This window comes from Lonchura striata, chromosome 24 (assembly GCF_050655825.1).
Source record: "Lonchura striata isolate lonStrDom1 chromosome 24, ASM5065582v1, whole genome shotgun sequence".
NCBI lineage: Eukaryota > Metazoa > Chordata > Aves > Passeriformes > Estrildidae > Lonchura > Lonchura striata.
Window position 1 is genome coordinate 9,058,491 of NC_140726.1, and position 20,654 is coordinate 9,079,144.

A 20,654-nucleotide genomic window follows, 5' to 3' on the forward strand; every position below is an offset into this window, starting at 1 on the left:
ACGTGCCCCCTCTCCTCGTGGCAGCGAGGACTCTGCCATCCCGGTGACAGTGGACGGGCACCGCCTGATCCAGGCCAACGGGACGCTGGTGCTGCGCTCGGTGAAAGCCGAGGACTCCGGCTACTACACCTGCACTGCCACCAACACCTGGGGCTTCGACACCATCATCATCAACCTGCTGGTGCAAGGTGAGGGTTCCAGCTCCGTGCCTGCCCTGCACGCACGCTCCATCCCCACCCACCAGTGCCCGGGGTCTGTCCTGCACCAGGGGCTCCTGCTGGCCCAGGCACCAGGGCCAGGTCTCCTTGCCACTTTTGGGGGGCACAGTTTGGGGCACGCTGCATGTGTGAGGTGCTCATGGGCTTTCCCTCCTCCCTAGTGCCCCCAGACCAGCCCCGCCTGACCGTCTCCAAGACCTCAGCATCGTCCATCACGCTGGCCTGGATCCCTGGGGACAATGGGGGCAGCTCCATCCGAGGTAGGGCTGCTGTGAGTGATGGGGCTGCTGCCAGCAGCTCACCCAGAACCATTACTGGTTCCATCCTCATGGAACATATTTTCTGGCACACCTTTTTGTATCTGCACCTCAGTTTCCGCCTCTCCAAAATGCATCAGAGTAAGGTTGATGCCTCTGGGTCTTAGCAGGGGCTGCCAGCCCTGATGAGGGGTTTGTCAGGTGTCCTGGACAAGCTGCAGGGACTGATGTAGGCAATGAAGGGCACATCACTGGGTGCTAAGGTGGTGGTGGCCAGGGCCAGCCCCAGTGCTGCTCCGTGTCTCCTGGCATTGGTGCCACTCTGAACCCAGCAGAGCAGGAGTTGTCCCACATCCATCCCTGACAGGCTGGGGGTTTTGGGAGGGCTCCTGGAGCATCCCAGCTTTCCCAAGTCTCCTTTCTGCTCTGATTCATCTCATGAATTATAGGTTGAAACAGCTGCGTGCAGAGGGGGGAGCGGGGAGCGAGGAAGGAGACCTCGCTTACAATTAATTAAAAGCATGAAAGTAATTACAAGCAAATCTCCCCAGCCAGCAGCCTTTCACTCCAGCGGACTCTGTTGATAAATTTGGTTATAATTGGATTAGAAATATTAAAAACACACCGCAGGTACAAAATAAATAAATAAGCAGTGGCAGGCACCAGGGTGGGTGGTGTGGGGGTGTCAGGGCTGGTGTGGACACGGCTGGGAATCACACACCCATGGCTTTGGGAAGTTCCTGGGATCACCATCCACAGGGAATCCTTGGTGGTGGGAAGGTGTGAGCAGTGTTCCCACTGCTCTGCCCGAGTTCACATGAACCCTCTGGCACTGCCACGGCGGTACCTGGGTGGCGTTGGCACTGGGGCCATCCTGCCAGGCCTGCCTTGTGCAGCTCATTATGCACACAGCAAGGCAGGAAGCCTACTCTTCCCTGCTATTTTTGAGAATTGGCTAAGTATCCTGCAGAAATAGCCAAACCTACCAATGCACCAGGAAAGTTTGGGCAGCATGGCCAAGGGATGTGCTGTCCCGAGATGCCCCAATGCCCTTGGGGCTGTCCCTGTGTCCCTGTGCTCCCCGGGAAGCCCAGACCAGCCGTCTCCAGGTGCTCTGTTGATGGCAGCGTAACAGGTTTGCTCATCTAGGACACAGTGTGCTTCCTAATACTCTTCATCATGGGAGAGGAGGCGGTCTGCAATGACAGGAGCAACTTCCCTGCAGCCTCCCGAGGGAGCTGCTTAATTCCAGCTTTCCCTTTATAGCCTCGCACCACTCAGTCACAGCGTGCACTCCCGTGTGGAAATGAGCAGTGGGGCCATCCTGGGCATGCTGGGGGCAGGCCAGGTGTGGCCAGGGGCCCTCCAGAGCTCTCAGGAGGTTCTGGGTGTGCCCACACTTCTCTTGCCCATGGCTCCTGCCTGGCTCTGTGTGGTGGGCACAGCAGGCAGCTTCCACCACCGCTCGTGAGCGCAGAGTAGTGCAGGAATTGGTGTGTGATGGGTGCTCTGGCGCTGCAAGGCTGTGCTGGATGTGGGCGCAGGCTTTGTGCCACCATAACCCCTTCCCCTCACCTGTTGCCCAGAGGTGACCCCCTCCTTGCTCCCGCAGGCTTCGTGCTCCAGTACTCGGTGGACAACAGCGAGGAGTGGAAGGACGTGTTCATCAGCTCCTCGGAGCGCTCCTTCAAGCTGGAGAGCCTCAAGTGCGGCACCTGGTACAAGGTGAAGCTGGCGGCCAAGAACAGCGTCGGCGCCGGCCGCATCAGCGAGATCATCGAGGCCAAGACCCACGGCAGAGGTGAGCCTGGCCTGCGGCGTCCCTGCCCCGCCAGAGGCCACGGGGATCCCCTCCCCACCCTCCTGACAGCCCCTCTCCCGCAGAGCCCTCCTTCAGCAAGGACCAGCACCTCTTCACCCACATCAACTCCACGCACGCCAGGCTGAACCTGCAGGGCTGGAGCAGCGGGGGCTGCCCCATCACAGCCATCGTGCTGGAGTACCGGCCCAAGGGCAACTGGGTGTGGCAGAGCCTCCGCACCAACAGCTCCAGCGAGGTGTTCCTGACCGAGCTGCGCGAGGCCACCTGGTACGAGCTGCGCATGAAGGCCTGCAACAGCGCCGGCTGCGGCAACGAGACCGCGCAGTTCGCCACGCTGGACTACGACGGCAGTGAGTGGGGCACAGGCTGGGGGAAGCGCCACCAGAGCGGGGGTCCCGGCATGCTGAGTGCCCACCCGCCCCTGCTCTGCCCTAGGCACCATCCCCCCGATCAAGTCTGCCCAAGGGGAGGGTGATGACGTGAAGAAGCTCTTCACCATCGCCTGCCCCGTGATCCTGGCCACGCTGGGAGTGGCCCTGCTCTTCATCATCCGCAAGAAGAGGAAGGAGAAGCGGCTGAAGAGGCTTCGAGGTGAGATGGGATTCAGAGGCACAGCACTGGGGACCCCAGATTGTGTTCCTGGGCTGCCTCACGGTGCCATAAACTGCTCCCTTACAAAAAACTTCTTGGTTTTTGTGTCTCCTGCACAGATGCGAAGAGTTTGGCAGAAATGCTGATCAGGTGAGTCTTGCATCTGCCTGTGGCTGGGACTGGGTGGAGAGGCAGGGAATAGGTGGTGCTGGGGGTGGTCTGGCTGCTTTTAAGGTACAGCCCTCACTCGGTTCCAGACCTGCTCACACTCACACCTGTGAAGATTGTGGCAGTGACTCTGTGGCACAGCAGCCCGGTGCTGCTGGCTGCTCCTGCCTGCCCGAGGGTCCCAGCACCCGCACTGGAGCTCGCCTGGGCAGAGCTGAGCCCCGGGTGGGCTGGCTGGTGGCAATCCCCAGCCCGTGCCAGGCTGGAGCCGCCGGGGCTCTGTCCGGTAATGGGCGGGTCTGCGTCCCCTCTCACCTCACAGCAAGAATAACCGCAGCTTTGACACGCCGGTGAAGGGGCCCCCACAGGGCCCCCGCCTGCACATCGACATCCCGCGGGTGCAGCTGCTCATCGAGGACAAGGAGGGCATCAAGCAGCTGGGTAAGCACAGGCAAAGCTCCCATCCCCTGCTGCCCCAGAGCGCTGGAGTCCCACGGATGGGCTGAGTGTGGGCCAGCAGGTGCCTACAGCGCCTGGCCAGAGGGGTCTGAGCTGCAGCTCCCTCCCACAGGGGATGACAAAGCCACCATCCCGGTGACCGACACGGAGTTCAGCCAGGCAGTGAACCCCCAGAGCTTCTGCACGGGCGTCTCCCTGCACCACCCAGCCCTGATCCAGAACACGGGGCCCCTCATCGACATGTCCGACATCCGCCCCGGCACCAGTGAGTGTGTGGGGCCGGGCTGGCTGCGCTGGGGGCTGTGCACATGGGGCAGGGGTGGGGAACTCTCCTCCAGCACTGCCTGTGCCCAAAAGCAGCTGCTGGGAAGGAAGAAGGGGTAGGCTGTGCTCCAGGAGAGAGGAGAGCACCCTGGCCTTGAGTGGGAGGGACCCACCGTGACTCTGGCACCTTTGTGCCGCAGACCCCGTGTCGAGGAAGAGCGTGAAGTCTGCGCACAGCACCCGCAACCGGTACTCCAGCCAGTGGACACTCACCAAGTGCCAGGCGTCCACCCCGGCGCGGACCCTCACCTCGGACTGGAGGACCGTGGGCTCCCAGCACGGCATCACGGTCACCGAGAGTGACAGCTACAGCGCCAGCCTCTCGCAGGACACAGGTACGCAGGGCCACCACCTCCCTGCCACTGCTGCTGGCAGCGATCTGCTGCTCTGGGGCTCGCAGAGACCCCAGACTGTGAGTTCAGGGTTCAGTGGGATTGTGGAACCACGACTTGGTGGCTCTGAGCAGCCAGGCCAATGCCCAGCTCTGGGGACAGATAGAATCATCAAAAAACAAAGTGGTTTGGGCTGGAAGGGACCTTATTGCTCATCTTGTTCCACCCTCCTGATGCTGTTGAACCAGGGACAGGCAAAATTACTCTCACAATTTCAGAAGGCAAAATGAGCGTTTATTCAAAAGCACTTCTCTCTTTTATAGAGAACATCGTGACCATTAATTCCATTGGTCTTAGAGTAAAAACATTTCACCTGATTGGTACACTGGACTTAGGTCAGTGTTGTAGAACATATCTACAAACCATATGAATGGAAAGTAGGATAATACATTGTTTACACTCTTATTGGACTTTTTCCCAGGCTTAGCCTGGCAGAAATCTTTCACTTTTTCTCTCTGAGCTGAGAATATCCACACCCTTCCATTAGTCCGGGTTCTCTATGTCCTATCCAACCTGGCCCTGAAGGTGGCCGGGTGCATCCCAGCAGGGACAGCCTCCCATGACATTGGAAAAGGCGTTCCCAGGGCAGGGAGAGCTCGCAGGTCGGTGACACGTCCTCTCCCCGCAGACAAGGGGCGGAACAGCATGGTGTCCACGGAGAGCGCCTCGTCCACCTACGAGGAGCTGGCGCGCGCCTACGAGCACGCCAAGCTGGAGGAGCAGCTGCAGCACGCCAAGTTCGAGATCACCGAGTGCTTCATCTCCGACAGCTCCTCGGACCAGATGACCACGGGCACCACGGACAACGCCGACAGCATGACCTCCATGAGCACCCCGTCCGAGCCCGGCATCTGCCGCTTCACCGCCTCGCCGCCCAAGCCCCAGGACAGCGAGCGGGGCAAGGCCGTGGCCGTGCCCATCCCACACCGCGCCAGCAAGAGTAGGTCCCCATGGGCCCCGTGGGGGTCCTGCCCGGCCTCAGCGCCCCAGAGCTCCCCAAAATCCTTAGGAGGCCTTCCCAATCCTGTATTCCTCAACATTCTTGGTATTTCTCCCCGTGCTGTAATGTTCTTTCTCTGTTGATTAATGTCATTCCCCATTTCTTGGTATTTCATTCTTTCTTTGGCATTCCATCCATTCCTTAGTATTCCACACAATCTTTGGGGGTTTTTTGCCCAGTTTCTTGGTATTTCTCCCCATTCTTTAGTGTTCCTTCCCATATCTTAGTATTTTTTCCCCCCATATTTTATTGTTCCTTTCCATTTTTCAATATTCCTTCCTATTTGTTAGCATTCCTCGCTGTTCTTTCCACATCCCTTGATATTTCCCCATGTTTTTTTTCTAATTATTCTTTCCCATTTTCAATATCCCTATCTACTCTTTACTGTTCTTTCCCATTCTTTAGGATCCCTTCCTATTTCTTGGCATCCTTACTGTTCTTTCCTCATTCATTGACTTTTTTCATTATTTTTTTGTTGTTTTTTTAGTATTCTTTTCCCTTCTTTGGTGTTCCATCCCATTTTTCAGTATCCCTGGCTATTCTTTATTCTTCCTTCCTTTTCCTTAGTATTCATTGCCATTTTTTAATACCCATCAGTATTCCTTGTTATTCCCCCCCATTTTTCAGCACTGCCCCAGACCCTCAGTACCTTCCCCATTTTTTGGCATTCTCAGTATTTCCCTGCCTCATTTTTAGTATTCCTTAGTGTTTATCAGTATTTTCTCCCTGCTTTAGTGTTCATCAGTATTCCTTGATATTCCTCAGTAGTTCTTCCCTATCCCTAGTGCTAGAACCCCGACAATCTCTCACCCACATGAATTTTATTACCTCAAAATAGAACAATACCTGGAAGACAGATTGAAAAAACCATAGGTGGGAATTGATAGTTCATTTATTTACTGATTATATAGCACACAATATAATGGGATCATCTTTCTCCTCAAATTAGACCACATATTTTTATGGCATAGTTTAAGTAGCACAGAGTGTATTAGGTATAACACTGTTGTAACCTTAAAAAAGAAAGGAATTTACAGAACCTATTATAAAGCATACAAGATTTAAGGCCATAGTGCTATAATAACACCAATATAACACCTGTAAGAAACAATATAATAACACAGGGCTTTATATATATATAAAAATCTATATTATATAATTTTTTACATATTTAACTATATCTTTTTATATGTTTATATGCAAATAAATACATTTATATAAAATATATTAATACATATATTTTTATATTCTTAATATAAAGTTTTATATATGGCTATATAAGTTTCTATATTTTATATAGCAATTTATATATTCCCATATAAAAAATTATGCATTTATATATAGGTTTATGTACACTTATATGTAAATTTTTATATATTTATATAGAGATTTATGTATATATCTATATAGAATTATTTATATTTTATATAGATATTTATATGTATTTATATAGAGATTTATGTACATTTTATATAAATAATATTTATTATATATAATATTTATTTATATTTATTTATATTATATAGCTTTTCTTATATATAATATTTATTTTTGTATAAGTAATACTTATATTTTTAATGTAAAACATTATATATATACACATAACCATAACTCCTAAAATACATATAATCCCATATGTATATGTGCTGTATCCTGTATTAACAGCACAGATCCTGTATTAATTACATTCTCTCCACATCTTGTGAAGAGAGGAACGTGCCCTTACAGAACACACTGCACAATATATACAATTAAAGGAGCAACGCTCTTTGGCTAGAGGTGTTATATACTGCAAATATAAAAGGCAAACTAATAACAGGGTTTTACATCTGTGGACATATAAATCCTTAAATTAAGGCCCTACAGCTGGAGGTGCTGTAGGGAGCAGTGTGACAGAGCAGAAATAAACCCTACAACACCGATAACAGCCAATATAACAACACGGGCTCTTATCCATACACAGACATAAAACCCTTAAATTAGGGCACTAACTATAGATGATGCCATAAGACAGCACGGCAGGATGAGTGGTTTGAGACAGCACAGCACTCACCTTGGCAGGGTAAAGCTGGGAGTAGGACACACCAACTCCCACTGCTGGCTGCTGGCACAGGAGGGACACCGAGCACAAGGAGCATTTCCCCCTGTCCTTTACAGAGCAGGATCCGTGCCTGTCCCGTGTCAGAACTTCAGCATCATGCTATTACCATTATAATAGTGTATTTCACTGTACATCCAGTATTACATCACATTATAACATCCATCACTCTACATTTAACATTATAATTAACTCTATTGTATCATGACACATTACAGGACATTGTGTACAGCACTGAACACTAATGCTTGACACATCTCAGGTGTTGCATTGCATGGACTGGGACAATTGGACAATTTTGGGATGACACGTTCTTTACAGCACAGCTCGTTCTCTATGGCACAGCACGTTCTCCCTCTACACCAGGGCCTGTTCCATGTAGCACAACACGTTCTCGGTAGAACACGTTCTCTGTAGCCCAACGCATTCTCTGTAGCACAGGTTGTCCACAGCACAGGTTCTCTGCAGCCCAAAGTGTTCCCTGTAACACAAAATGGTCTCAACAGAACATGTTCTCTGTAGCACAGGTTCTCCATAGGCCAACTCATTCTCTGTAGCCCAACTCGTTCTCCATAGCCCAACGTGTTCTCTGTAGCCCATGTTCTTTGTAGTACAACACGTTCTCGATAGAACATGTTCTCTGTAGCACAGGTTCTCCATAGCCCAACTCATTCTCTGTAGCCCAACTCGTTCTCCATAGCCCAACGTGTTCTCCATTGCCCAACATGTTCTCTGTGGCCCAACATGTTCTCCGTAGCCCAACATGTTTTCCATAGCCCAACATGTTCTCTGTAGCCTGTGTTCTCTGTAGCACAACACGTTCTCGATAGAACACGTTCTCTGTAGTACATGTTCTACACAGCACGGGTTCTCCATAGCCCAACTCATTCTCCGTAGCCCAGCATGTTCTCCATAGCCCAAAGCCAACACGTCCAGAGGGTGGGGGGGCAAGAGGGTCCCTGCAGAGCCTTACCTGCCTGCTCTTCCCTCGGCAGGTGACTACTGCAACCTCCCGCTGTACGTCAAGTCGGAGGCCTTCTTCCGCAAGCCCGACGCGCACGAGCCGTGCCCGGTGGTGCCGCCGCGGGAAGCCTCCATCCGCAACCTGGCCCGGGCGTACCACGCGCAGGCCCGGCACATGACGCTGGAGCCCGGCGCCAAGCCCCTGGGGCTGCCTCCCCCGGCCTCCGCCGCAACCACCTTACCTCAGAGGACTCTCCCCATGCCCGGCCCGGCCGGCCCCGCGCCCGCGCCCGCCGCCAGCGCCGCCCCGGCTCCCCCCGTGGCCGCCGAGCCCCCCGTGGCCGCCGCCGAGGCGCGGGTGCCCACGCACTCCAAAGTGGGGGGCTCCAGGGACTCGCTGCTGGAGATGAGCACGTCGGGGGTAGGCAGGTCTCAAAAACAGGGTGCCGGAGCCTACTCCAAGTCCTACACGCTGGTGTAGGGCCGCTGCCGGATGCTGCTCGTTTCCCCGCGCCGTTTATATTTAATTAACAAACTTGTACATAACGGACTCTTTTGTATAAATGAAGCTATTTTCTTCTTCTCCGAACAGAAAAAGAAACCAGGGCACAAAGAATTTGATGTTACAGATTTAAAAATATAATATATATGTAAACATATATATATATTTCACATCATTTTGAAAGGGGCACAAGGAAAGACTCAGCGACTTTTTTTTTTTTCTCTCCCTGATCTTGTCGGTGGTTTTAAAAAAGGAACGTCTCCGAGACATTGCATGCTATTTTACTGTTCTGAAAACAGCAGGAGTTGCTTCAATTTGCAAATGCTTATGTGTTAATACCTTTTTCTATGAAAAAAAACCCAGCGCTGTGTGCAATAAAGGTTATGTTTATACGCGGGGCGTTTGTGAAGTGAGCAGGGAATTAGGCAGAGCAGGGCTGGGGCAGGACAGGGCAGGAGGATGGAGAGGGACAGCCAAAGTACAGAAATACAAAGGCCAGGGGTTGAATATTCAAGAATAATAAGGCACATATCCACCTGCAGAGCTGTGGGGCAGGAGGAGGGCCAGAAACTGGAGCAGGGTGCTGGGAATGGTTCCATGGAGCAGGACAGAACAGCCATGAGCAGAGTGTGCCACAGCACTGAGAGAGCAGTACAAGTCCAGCTCCAGCCCAGGACAAACCATGGTGCCAGACAGGAATCCTGCTCCAGCTGATCCGGAGGGGTGAACGGCTGCCCAGACCCTCGTGAGCCGCAGCACAGCTCCGGCAGCTCATGGTAAGTGCAGGGGGGCTCCAGTATTGGGTCCGGCATCCAGCAAGGCACAGCAGCTCCTCCAAGCAGGGTCTTGTTCCCTGGGATGAGTCCCAGCCCCAGCTGGGAGCAGGAGGAGGAGCACGGCTGTCCTTGGTCATGCTGGAACACGTGGTGGAGGGTCCAGCACGGCCTGGAGCCCGGGGCATCCAGCACAGAGCCCGGGGCATCCAGCACGGAGCCCGGGACATCCAGCATGGAGCCCGGGACATCCAGCACAGAGCCCGGGGCATCCAGCACAGAGCCCAGGACATCCAGCACAGAGCCCGGGGCATCCAGCACAGAGCCCTGGACATCCAGCACAGAGCCCGGGGCATCCAGCACAGAGCCCAGGACATCCAGCATGGAGCCCGGGACATCCAGCACGGAGCCCGGGACATCCAGCACAGAGCCCGGGACATCCAGCACAGAGCCCAGGACATCCAGCACGGAGCCCGGGACATCCAGCACGGAGCCCTGGACATCCAGCACGGAGCCCGGGACATCCAGCACGGAGCCCGGGACATCCAGCACAGAGCCCTGGACATCCAGCACAGAGCCCGGGACATCCAGCACAGAGCCCGGGGCATCCAGCACAGAGCCCGGGACATCCAGCATGGAGCCCGGGACATCCAGCACAGAGCCCGGGGCATCCAGCACGGAGCCCGGGGCATCCAGCACAGAGCCCGGGGCATCCAGCACAGAGCCCGGGACATCCAGCACGGAGCCCGGGACATCCAGCACGGAGCCTGGGGCATCCAGCACGGAGCCCGGGACATCCAGCACAGAGCCCGGGACATCCAGCACAGAGCCCAGGACATCCAGCATGGAGCCCGGGGCATCCAGCACAGAGCCCGGGGCATCCAGCACGGAGCCTGGGGCATCCAGCACGGAGCCCGGGACATCCAGCACAGAGCCCGGGGCATCCAGCACAGAGCCCGGGACATCCAGCACGGAGCCCGGGGCATCCAGCACGGAGCCCGGGACATCCAGCACGGAGCCCTGGCCCAGGCTGCCTCTGCCTCCCCGAGTCCTGGCGAAGGTGGCTCAGGGCAGCACAGCACTGCTCAGGTGTCCCAGGACAGGAGCAGCACAGAGAACCACGGTGAGACCTAGCACCGCCTCACCCCGTCATTTGTTCTTATTTTCCCCGTGGTTTTCCCCATCAGCCACACCAATATCAGACCAAAGAAATGCTGATGCTACTTCTCCCCTTTCATACAAGGTTGTGAAAGCAAGAGAACTTGAAACCCCAGGGCTGCCAGTCCTCCTTAGCTGTTCCAAAGGCAAAAAAACAGCTCAGGCCATTATTAACTCCTGTTCCAGTTACCCAGAGCAGAACTCCCCCTTCCTCAGGAGCTTCTGGTGTTGTCTGAGGTGTAACATGCACTTTCATTTCCTTTTTTCCTGTAATGTATAAGCTCAAGTTTTGGTGTTTTTTTTATTATTTCCCCATCCACGCTTGCTACCAACTGGTTCCAGCTCTTTCCTTACAAACAGATCCATTTCCTATTTTAGCCCAAAGCAGTTGAATATCTACGCACAGATTTGTACTTTTTTTTTTTTTTTTTACTCTTGACAGGGTTTAATTCATCAACTATAATCAAGCACTGCAGAGGTCATTTTTTTCAACCTCTCTCTCTCCTTGATTTCTTTTTTTTTTTTTTTTTTTTTAATTGGAGTACCCAAATTAAAATGACATGCAAATACAGTGATGTTACTGCAGCTTCCACGTGCAGCTCTGCAGTGCCCTTCCCAGCCTGCTGGCACTCTGGCCAGCAGATCCTCCTTCGCCATCTGCTTCTTCCTAACTAAGGTAACTCCTGGAATCCTGCAGAGCAGGAAGCGCCTTGGCCAGAGCCAGGCAGCTGTTCACCTCTGGTGCTTGAGAAACAAGCTGCTAAGACAATTTCTTGTGCCCATTTTTTATCATTTTTGGCCATTATTCAGGTACTGCTCAGAGCCAGTCGCTGTCAAAGCAAATCCCATGTGGAGAGGGGCACCCTACCCAGCCAGGCTGATGGGGAAGCATCAGAGCACATAACATTTATAAACCATTACATAACACAGGTTTTAAAGAAAACCAAGTGCCAAGCCCTTAAACCAGGGTCACAGCCAGGCAAGCACCTCCAAAATACCAAGCCAGGCTTAGAATAGAAATAGAAGGGAAAAATATAATTAAAAATAGAAGAGGCAAGAAAAGGCAAGCGTGTTCAGCTGTGAGAGTAAGCAGATTAGCAAGATAAAAAGAGGAACGGATTAACAGAGATTAATACAACTTTATTGGAATTGGCTAGTACAGATTTCCTTCTACATCTCAGCAAGGATTCCCCCCTTCCCTTCTCTTCCCCAGCAGGCACAGCCCTGGCCCTGCACGGTTTAGCACAGCACGAGTTTCCAGCAGTGCCCCGGGAGCCCCCACCACCCCCTGCTCTCAGGGAGCCCCTGCCCTTCACCACAGCAGGATGGGAAGGAGAACAGCCCACTCAGGCCATGCCAACAGCAGAGAAGAAGCCATCAAGCTCAGGAATGCTCCAGAGGGGCAGGCCAGGGGCTGGGTGGGCTCTGAGCCCAGCAGCAGCATTGCCATGGCTCAGGAAGGAAAGCAGGGTCACCCTGAGGACAGGGTCCCACCCAGTGCCTGCTCTGGAACCAGGACACCCCAGCCAGCTCTCCCCAAGGAAAGCTCCAGCTCCCAGCTCACCTCCTGCCCCCTCGCAGCCTGCAGCAGGTTCCCTTGGCAGTGTCCCCCTCCAGCTGGCCCAGACACCGTGCTGGCCACTCTGCTGGTCACTCTGCTGGCCACACGGAGCAGAGCACCAAGGCAACTTTTCCACCCGGCTCCAGAGGCAGAGTGGAGGAGGTGGAGGCACAGGGGAGGGTTCTTGGGGTGAAACAAGCCCCAGCTGGGCAGTGACCAGCCTGCACAGGACCCCCTTCCCACCCACACAGCTGCTGGGGCTCACAGCATCACTCAGGGGCTGGCCGAGGCTCCCAAATGTGCTGTGCTCTGTCCCCAGCAGCCCCTCAGCAGCTGTGGCCTGGCCCATGAAGTGATGCTGTCTGGGAAAGGACTGAGCAGGACAGAGAACTCCCTGTGAGCACCAACACAAGGGCAGAAATCCTACACCTGCACCAGGAGCTATGTATCGGGGGCAGGCTCACAGTCACCACGGCCCCAAATGTCTCTGGGGTACAGAACAGACAAACAGGAGGGACAGTGCAGGCCACAGGTGGCTGCTGTGGCTACTTCTTCTCCTGCTTCTGCTGCTGGTACCTCCTGAAGTGGGTCTGGATGGTGATGGCTGCCCTCTCAGATGGGTCACTGACCTTGCTGTCCTTGCTGGCATCAGGGCTCACGTCACCTGGGGGCAAACAGCATCACAGCAAGCACAGACAGTGCCAGCAGCCCTGAGCAGGCTCCCGTGGGGTCAGTGGCCTCCCCATCCCTCAGACAGGACAGGGCTGTCCCCGCTGCAGAGCTCACAGCACGAAACCACAACTCCACCAGCTCACAGGAACATCTCCAGGGCAGAAGGAGCAGGGAACGGGAGGCAAAGCAAAGCCCAGCCTCCCTGGCAGTGCTGAGCCCTCTATATTTACACAGCTCCACTCCCCGAAGGCCGCAGCTTCGCCACGTTTAATCACCACGTATGATGCTCACTTACTTTCGCAGGCACAAATAAGATTAGAAAAAAGCCCGGCCCCGCGCAGCAATAAAGCTCTCACGCTGACAAATGGGAGCCCTCCCCGCTCCCGCTTAATGTGGCATTAGGGGAGTATTGTGAAATTCAACAGGAACTGCATCAAAGGCACTCAGCAGTGCTCCTCTAAGCCGGCGTGTCACTGCTAAGCACCCCCCGAGCAGCCATCAGGAATCCTGGGGCCAGATGCTGCTGAATAAACTCACCGCTGCCACCTGAACCCACCTCCCTTCGCTGCCTAAAAGGAGCTGCGGAGTAAAAGGGTAAAGAAAAGGAGGGAGAGGGGTCCCCCCTGCCCTGCTCAACAAGCCACTGCCAGCTGTGAACCTGCCCAAGGGCAGAGGCTGAGCACAGGCACTGCTGGGTGAGCTCTGCCACAGCCTCGCCTGCCCGAGGGGCTCAGCCCCAGCCCTGCAGCCATGGGGAGGGAAACCAGAGCTCCTGGGCCACAGGAGGGATGGCACCCCCAGAATGGAATGGAATGGAATGGAATAGAATAGAATAGCATGACCCCAGCTGAGTCAGTGGGGCATGCTTCCAGGGAAGAGGGGAGCAGGGGTCTGCACAGACACACGTGAGGGGTTCTACATTCAGCCCTGCAGCACTGGCAGCTTCACTGGCTGATGCTACACACATTAACAACTGTCTCATCATCAAATACCCCTCAGTAATGTCACAGACAGATTTGTGGAAGGAGAAAGAGGCCAAGAAGTAAGCAGGTACTGCAATGCCTGCTCTTCTGCTGCATCCAGTCCCAGCCATTAGTTCCACCCGTAACTTGTGTTAACTGGGGGGGGTTTCCTGTCCCTCTGCCTGTTCCACACTCACCTTTCTCTCCAGAAAGTGAGTAGATGCTGTTGTGTCGGGAGTTCCTGCCTCTCTAGAAAGGCAGAGAAATAAAATAAAAGTTAGTTCTATCCCAGGCAGAGGCGGTGAGGGCAGTCCCTTCAGGCCAGCCAGGAACCCTCCTTCCACTCTCCATTCCCTTTAGGAAACTGGAACCTGCTTACTGTTGCTCCCTTAAAGAGTACTGATTAATTAATCTGCATTTATGGAAAGACCTCCAAGGAGAGGCAGGAAATAGCTTTGCATCCAAACTCAGAGCTGTGAGATGCTCCAGTCCGTGGATGGATGTTGGCACAGCCTATCCTCACTGGATCTGCATTTCAAACCACAAGGAGACAGCCCTACACCATGAACCTGCAGCTCCTGGGCTGCCAGGTCTCCCAGGGGATATTTCCATTTCTAAAAATAAGCTTGAATTTGTCTGCAAATACCACTCCAACATTTTCCAGCTTACCCTCCCCTCTTGGCATCACATTTCCCCCTTGCCTACACCTCCAGGCTGCCTGGCTCACAGCTGCCCCTGCAGCAGCACTGCCATCCCCTGAGCTGGCTGCCTTGGCAGTGCCAGCAGCCTCCCCTCGCTGTGCTGGCAGTGCCAGCAGCCTCACCTCGCTGCGCTGGCAGTGCCAGCAGCCTCACCTCGCTGCCCTGGCAGTGCCAGCAGCCTCCCCTCGCTGTGCTGGCAGTGCCAGCAGCCTCACCTCGCTGCGCTGGCAGTGCCAGCAGCCTCACCTCGCTGTCCCGGCTGGTGCGGCGGCTCTGGGACACGCACTGGATCTGCCAGGGCAGGGGCTGGTACACCAGGTAAGGCAGGGGCTCCTCACGGAACAGGTTGGTCCCCAGCTGCACACGGGGAAGGTTTTTCAGCAGGGAAGAGGACAGGAGAGGAAGAGGAACAGAAAGAGCTGCTCAGCCACAATCACCACCAGCGATCACAGCCCTCCCCGGCCACTCCCTGGGGTGACAGCAGCCCCGGGGAGCTCCCAGCCCTCCTGCCCGAGCTGTGCCCAGGCAGGTGAGAGCAGCAGCAGGTCCCTCCGGGCACACTCACCTCTCTGACCACCCTCACCACGAAGAACAGCGCTGTCATCAGGGTGCCCAGCATGGCCACTCTGGGGCTCCCGGGAGCTCTGGGAGCAGCACTGGGACCTCCAGCAGCCAGGACTGAGCTGTGCCTCCTCGGGCAGGCTGAGGCCAAGCCCTTAATGAGCTTACAGCCCCTGCTCAGCTCCTCAAGTAATCGGGCCCTGCCCTTTTGCTCTTCTAATTGCAGAGTTTCTCCAACAGACACGGTGCTGGCATTCCAGGAAAGGCAAATCCTCTGCTCCACGCACACAGGCACGGCGGGGAGCAGGGGCAGACACCCAGCCCAGCCTGGGGTCACGCCTGCTCCCTGGGGACCCACCTCAGCAGGCTCACAGCACACTCCAGCTGGGATTTGGGATGTCTCACCACAGCAGCAGGGTGGCAGACTTGTCCCCAGCGTGTGCTGCCACCAGAGCTCCTCCAGCAGCTCTCCTCCAGCTTTCCGGAGGGCAAAGACACACCAGTGCAGCTCAGGGGCAAAAAATCCTGGTGGTGGTTTGTGTTCTTTTTAAGGACAAAACTCTCAGCCTCCACTTGTGCACCAGCAGCTGATGCACACCCTGCTCACCCCTCCAGCTCCCACAGGCTGCTGGCAGGAGATGGCAGCGAGAGACAAACACGTCACCAACCCTCCCTAAGGCCTGGCAGGGTTACTCAGCGATCCCAGCAGCACCCAGCACGCTGCTGGGCAATTCCTGGCTGCTCCCAAAGCCATGGGAAAGCAGCAGCCACAGCCAGCTGCAGTGAGACATCTTTAACAGGTCCCAGGCTGCCAGAGCGACGCCTCGCTTTCCTGCTGGAGTTTTGGTTTGCAGCTTTCTTCTCTCTGCCTCTGCGTTTGCTACCTTGTCCAGATACTTAAAGGAATAATGGTAACAAAGCCACAGCCAGCTTAAGTGGTCTTGGGAACTGCCAGAAATGACCTTGGCAAGAGAAAACATGAGAGAGCCCAGAGACAAGGGGAGATGTGAGAGGTAAGTACAGCTGGATACCCAGCTACAACAAAACAGAGTGACAACCACCACCATCATACAAAACAGGCTCACGTTGATTTAATTTATACAAAACCAGATACAGCTGCTCTCCTGGGTTTTAACAGGAGAAAGGAGCATGTTTCAAACCAAGTTATTGTTAAAAAAACTGGCATTTCCCTGCACCATTAAGGCATGCTTCTCCCAAAACACAGAATGGACTCAGTGATATGGCTTTGGCCACAGCAACCACAACTGTGGGGTCCCTTCTAAAACCCATGACTGGAAGGATTGCCATGTGTCCTCTGAGTATCCAGGAAACTAAAAGCAAAATCCCTGCAGGAAGGGGTTTGTGCAATCCAACAGCAGATGGGATACCCGTGTTCAGATCCCTCCTCTCCTAGGAAGGCATAAGGCTATTGAGTAATTACAAAAATTCTAGAAAAACAGCCAGGAAAAATAAAATACATACATTCTTCAGAGTTTTAAAATGATGTTCATCAAAAATAGATTTCTATTTGCATGTAAACATCCCCATGCCAGGCTCACGGTGTGTGCCAGCACACTGCACCCAGGGAGCAGGGACGGGGGGCTCCCACCCCCACCCACCCCAAGGTCTCTCACAGCACGGGGGTGTGGGGCAGCAGCCTCACAGCCTCCCCCCAGCAGCTGTCTCAGGAGAATGGCTTTGAAGAGGGTTTCTCACAGATGGGCTCCCTTGAAGTGCAGCGTCCTCGTCAGCCAGAACGGGCGAGTGGCTCGGCGGCTTTTTAAAGCATAAAATATTTAGAGTCAGCTCGGAGGAAATACTGACAAAGACAACCAAACAGCACATTCCCATGAAAGCCTGGCTCCTCCCCGCTGGGCAGAGTGAAACCTCCCCCAATCCCAAGCATCCCAGCGGGCTGGGATAGCCTCTGGATGGGCTGGGATACCCTCTGGACAGGCTGGGATGCTCTCTGGATGGGCTGGGATAACCTTTGGACGGGCTGGGATAGCCTCTGGATGGGCTGGGATGCTCTCAGGATGGGCTGGGATAGCCTCTGGATGGGCTGGGATGCTCTCTGGATGGGCTGGGATGCTCTCTGGATGGGCTGGGATAGCCTCTGGACAGGCTGGGATGCTCTCTGGATGGGCTGGGATGCTCTCTGGACCTGGCCTGTCCAGAGGAACCTCACAGCCCCTGGTGAGCAGAGCCATGAGGCACAGCTGGGGCCCAGGAGCTGCTCATCCCAGCTCCTCAGCACTGTCCAGCCCTCCCACAGCCCTGCTCTCCCGGGATCCCTGCAGAGCTGCTCCAGATGCACTCCAGGATTCATGGCAGGGGCTCCCAGCCCCGTGCATGGAAGGAGGTCCCAGCTGCTGGGCCAGGCTCTGGATCCCTCTCCCCAGGGCGTGGAGGACACGGGTGGGGCCATGTCCCCACAGGAGCTCCTCAGCCGTGGCTGCACAGACCCTCCCCGTGTCCTGCCACCACCGCTGCTCCCCTGCCATCACAGGGGCAGAGCTGCAGCAGCTGCTTTGCTGCACAGCTCTGGCCAGCCTGGCCCGAGAGGAGCAGGGAAGGCTTGTCCAGCTCTTGCCTCAGCTCCTATTGCTTCCACCCCAAACAAGCAGAGCATTCCCCCAGAGCCAGAATGTGCCGTTCCCTGATTTTACCCCCAGACTCCGCAGCCACTCCGCTGTTCCCCTGTGCCAGAGGCCTCCTGACACTGCCCACCTGCCTCCAAGCATTTGCTGGGCATCAGGGCAGGCTCATTTCCTGCCACATTTCCCCCAGCAGAGCCTCAGCTGGATTCACATCCTCCCCCTTGACCAGTTACTCAAAGTCCTCTGTGATTCACAGCTCTGCCTTGCCATCGCTGGAATACTAATGAGGGAAATGTTGATTTATTGAAGCCCTGATATGCCACCGCTGGATTAAACAGTCTATAAAGTATATTTGGACACATTACAGGATTAGAAGAACCCGCCTGGGAAGTTCTTTTCCTCCTTCCTCCACTCTCTTGCAAAAATACCCAGTTTCAAGGACGTGCCACACAGACACTGTGGAGGTGCCAGGCTGGGCATCCCCAAAAACCAGCCCATCATGGGGAGACTGCACAGGCCCCCCCCCAGACAGAGAAAAACCCCACCTTTCAGTAGTGGTACACCTTGATCTCTCTGTTTTCATCCAGCCCCAGCTGCAGGAGGCTGGGGCTGCTGCCTGGGGGCTTCTGTGCCAGCGGGGAGAGAGGTCTGGCAGCTGGGTGAAGGAAAAGCCTGGTGCCAGCAGGAACCAGCTCACACAGGACAGGTAGCAGGTCCTGAGCCAGCCCAGTGCACACAGGCTGTATTTAGCCTGCTGCACCCCAGTCAAATGGAATTAGAGGGGGATTAGGGAATTCAGAGGCACACCACGCTCAGGGCAGCACAGAGCTCGTGGGGATTTGCTGCTAATATCAGTGTACACTGAGAGACACCCACAGCCCAGCACAAGGCTGGCACCACAGCCTGCAAACAGCACAGAGAGGTTTTGCTCCCTGGATCCAACCCTATGCTACAAGATTCCTTAAAACAGAGCTGCAGAGAGCTCTGGGGGAGCCCAGCCCTCTCTGCCCCACACATCTCCAGGTGCCCTCACCTCCTCCCAGGCTGCTCAGCAGGGTCTGCCCGTGCCAATGGCTCCATCAGAAGCACCCTGCACAGCCAGACCTCCTTCTTGCCCACCCCATCCTCCCCTCTGCACTGTTGGGTCCATATTTTTAAATCCTCACACTCCCTGCTCAAACTGCTCCCCTACAGCTGAGCAGCACCACCAAAGAGCATCACAAGTCAGGGAAAGGAAGGGAAACTCCCTCAGTCAAACAGAGCTCAGAGAGCAGCACACAGATCACTCCTGCTCCATCTGCTAAACACCTCTGCAGAACCAGGCACTGCAAGAGAGGCCAAGGCCTCGAAATTGCTGCTCAGTTCTTCATTTCACACCCCTCCTGCCACCCTCCTCCTACCTTCTGCAGGAAGCAGGAATGCAATTAAAGACCAGACCCAGGTAAAAGATACACTTTGGAATCCTTCTTGAAGCCTTTCAGCCATTTCTTGTTGCTCTCAATCATCCCCTCAATATTCCTTGTCTCTGGCTCACTGAACTTGGAATGCTGGAAGAGCCTGATTTGTTCACTGTGGCAGAGAGAGAGAGAGAGTAAGTGGGGAGAAAAAGAGGTCTGGGAAGAAAATATCCCAGAGTTGAGAAAGTGATGAGCTGCTGAAGAACAAAACACCTCCTCTAATACATTTATACTGATAGTTCACCTTTTCTCCTTAATAAATAGTTGATAGTAATTATCAAATTGTAATCTACTTGTTACGTGAGCAGTGAGCCAATAATCACTGCAGAGAAACAGCAGCACAGTGGAAATCTCAAGGAGGAAGGCCCTTACTCTGCAGGGACATAGCCCAGCTTGCTGTCCAGAGGCACAGGACCCTCACTGAGCGATGGGAACCCACCTGGAAAACAGAATTAAACAGAGACCCCACAAAATCCACAGATCTGGCTGTGTCTGCTCTCCTGCACCACGGCCACGCTGTCCCTACACGGACACCAGGGAAACAGATGGAGAACCCTAGATGGCCCAGTGGAGAGGGCTGGCTCCCCTTTTGCTGCTTCCTTGGGTATTAAAGAGCAGGAAGACAGGATCAGCCAGATGCTGCACTGCTGGAGCGAGCTCCTCATCCCTCCTCCCCTTAGCACCCTTCCCACCAGCAGCACCAGTGCACCCACCCTCCCCAGCACCGGAAGCCTGAGACAAAATCAGAAGCTGCAGGCACCAAAGCAGGTGCAATAAGGCCAGGAGACTCACCTGGGAAATACCTGTGCCATTTCTCTGTCAGCATGCTGTCCACTGACTGCCCTGAGATGGAATAATTAGAGCTGGGCCTGCTGCTCCGGGCCCACTGGTTCAGGGGGGACACCCTGGGGGGGTTCCCCAGGGAGCTGCCCCCCACCAGGCCTGCCAAGGAGGGATAGGTGGGGAGAGGGATGCCCTCGCGGGCTGTGGAGGTGAGCAGAGGGGACTGGTGCTGGCTCAGGGAGTCCAGGAGCCCCAGGACCCCGTTCAGCTCGCTGGAGATGCTCTGCACAGAGTCCCTCAGGTGCTGGATCTTGTCCTGCTGGAGGACAGGCCAGAAATCCATTCTCAGGTCAGCTGAAGGAAGAAGGGGGGAGAAAGGGATCATGGACAAGCCCTGACAAGAGCAGCCTGTGTGCAGGCAAGCCACCCCTCCTGCCTGCCCGCCCTTCCTCCCCTAGCACAACTCCAGGCAACCAAAGCCCAAGAGAAAGCACGAGCAGCAGAGAGGGAATGGCAGCAGCTTCTCCTGCCATGATGTGAGGAAGGGGAAGCCCAGACTCCTGCAGAAGAGCAATACAGACCTGCAGGATCAGAGGGAAATCACAGAGATTTTATAATCCACAGAGATTTAA

At 54.6% G+C, this 20,654-nt stretch overlaps 3 protein-coding genes across 16 annotated transcripts in view; 1 reads left to right on the forward strand and 2 right to left on the reverse strand.

The window, feature by feature from the left end:
* The window catches only part of DSCAML1 (DS cell adhesion molecule like 1), a 95,674-nt gene extending 86,488 nt beyond the window's left edge, over window positions 1–9,186 (forward strand). The window contains exons 23-33 of the mRNA XM_077788037.2: window positions 25–188; window positions 380–478; window positions 2,088–2,276; window positions 2,360–2,647; window positions 2,733–2,888; window positions 3,008–3,038; window positions 3,379–3,497; window positions 3,628–3,780; window positions 3,980–4,174; window positions 4,860–5,171; window positions 8,325–9,186. Of these exons, the coding sequence (XP_077644163.1) occupies window positions 25–188; window positions 380–478; window positions 2,088–2,276; window positions 2,360–2,647; window positions 2,733–2,888; window positions 3,008–3,038; window positions 3,379–3,497; window positions 3,628–3,780; window positions 3,980–4,174; window positions 4,860–5,171; window positions 8,325–8,773 (2,155 nt within the window). The 3' untranslated portion in view covers window positions 8,774–9,186. The remainder of the gene's footprint in view (window positions 1–24; window positions 189–379; window positions 479–2,087; window positions 2,277–2,359; window positions 2,648–2,732; window positions 2,889–3,007; window positions 3,039–3,378; window positions 3,498–3,627; window positions 3,781–3,979; window positions 4,175–4,859; window positions 5,172–8,324) is intronic.
* A 3,627-nt stretch (window positions 9,187–12,813) lies between these two features.
* Window positions 12,814–15,384, reverse strand: LOC146765478 (uncharacterized). Of its 2 annotated transcripts, none has more exons than XR_014950004.1 (3): window positions 14,868–14,954; window positions 14,118–14,169; window positions 12,814–12,950 (listed from the first exon to the last, which is right to left on the reverse strand). XR_014950004.1 is itself a non-coding variant. In XM_085560311.1 (3 exons), exons 1-3 carry the CDS (start codon window positions 15,238–15,240, stop codon window positions 13,963–13,965), a joined length of 372 nt encoding a protein of 123 aa, XP_085416437.1. In that variant the 5' UTR covers window positions 15,241–15,384; the 3' UTR covers window positions 13,825–13,962. The 2 variants fall into 2 exon arrangements, 1 of the variants encoding a protein (XP_085416437.1); XM_085560311.1 differs by lacking the exon at window positions 12,814–12,950 and adding an exon at window positions 15,187–15,384 and having other exon boundaries at window positions 13,825–14,169; window positions 14,868–14,978.
* Window positions 15,385–16,251: 867 nt separating this feature from the next.
* CEP164 (centrosomal protein 164) overlaps window positions 16,252–20,654 on the reverse strand; it is a 29,259-nt gene continuing 24,856 nt past the window's right edge. For 10 of the 13 annotated variants that reach the window (XM_085560288.1, XM_077788038.2, XM_085560290.1 and 7 more), the window contains 5 exons: window positions 20,032–20,376; window positions 19,612–19,678; window positions 19,235–19,351; window positions 18,328–18,430; window positions 16,252–16,958 (listed from right to left, as the gene is read on the reverse strand). In XM_085560288.1, coding sequence (XP_085416414.1) covers window positions 18,331–18,430; window positions 19,235–19,351; window positions 19,612–19,678; window positions 20,032–20,376 — 629 coding nt within the window. In that variant the 3' untranslated portion in view covers window positions 16,252–16,958; window positions 18,328–18,330. Of the gene's footprint in view, window positions 16,959–18,327; window positions 18,431–19,182; window positions 19,352–19,611; window positions 19,679–20,031; window positions 20,377–20,654 lie in introns of all 13 variants that reach the window. The other 3 variants (XR_014950002.1, XM_085560289.1, XR_014950003.1) reach the window with 3 other exon arrangements.

Coding starts and splice junctions, on each gene's coding strand:
- LOC146765478 (XM_085560311.1), bottom strand. CDS start 15,240: ATGCTGGGCACCCTGATGACAGCGCTGTTCTTCGTGGTGAGGGTGGTC. Junction 14,979..15,186: donor TGGTGAGGGTGGTCAGAGAG/GTGAGTGTGCCC, acceptor CCCCGTGTGCAG/CTGGGGACCAACCTGTTCCG. Junction 14,170..14,867: donor GCACCAGCCGGGACAGCGAG/GTGAGGCTGCTG, acceptor CTGCCTTTCTAG/AGAGGCAGGAACTCCCGACA.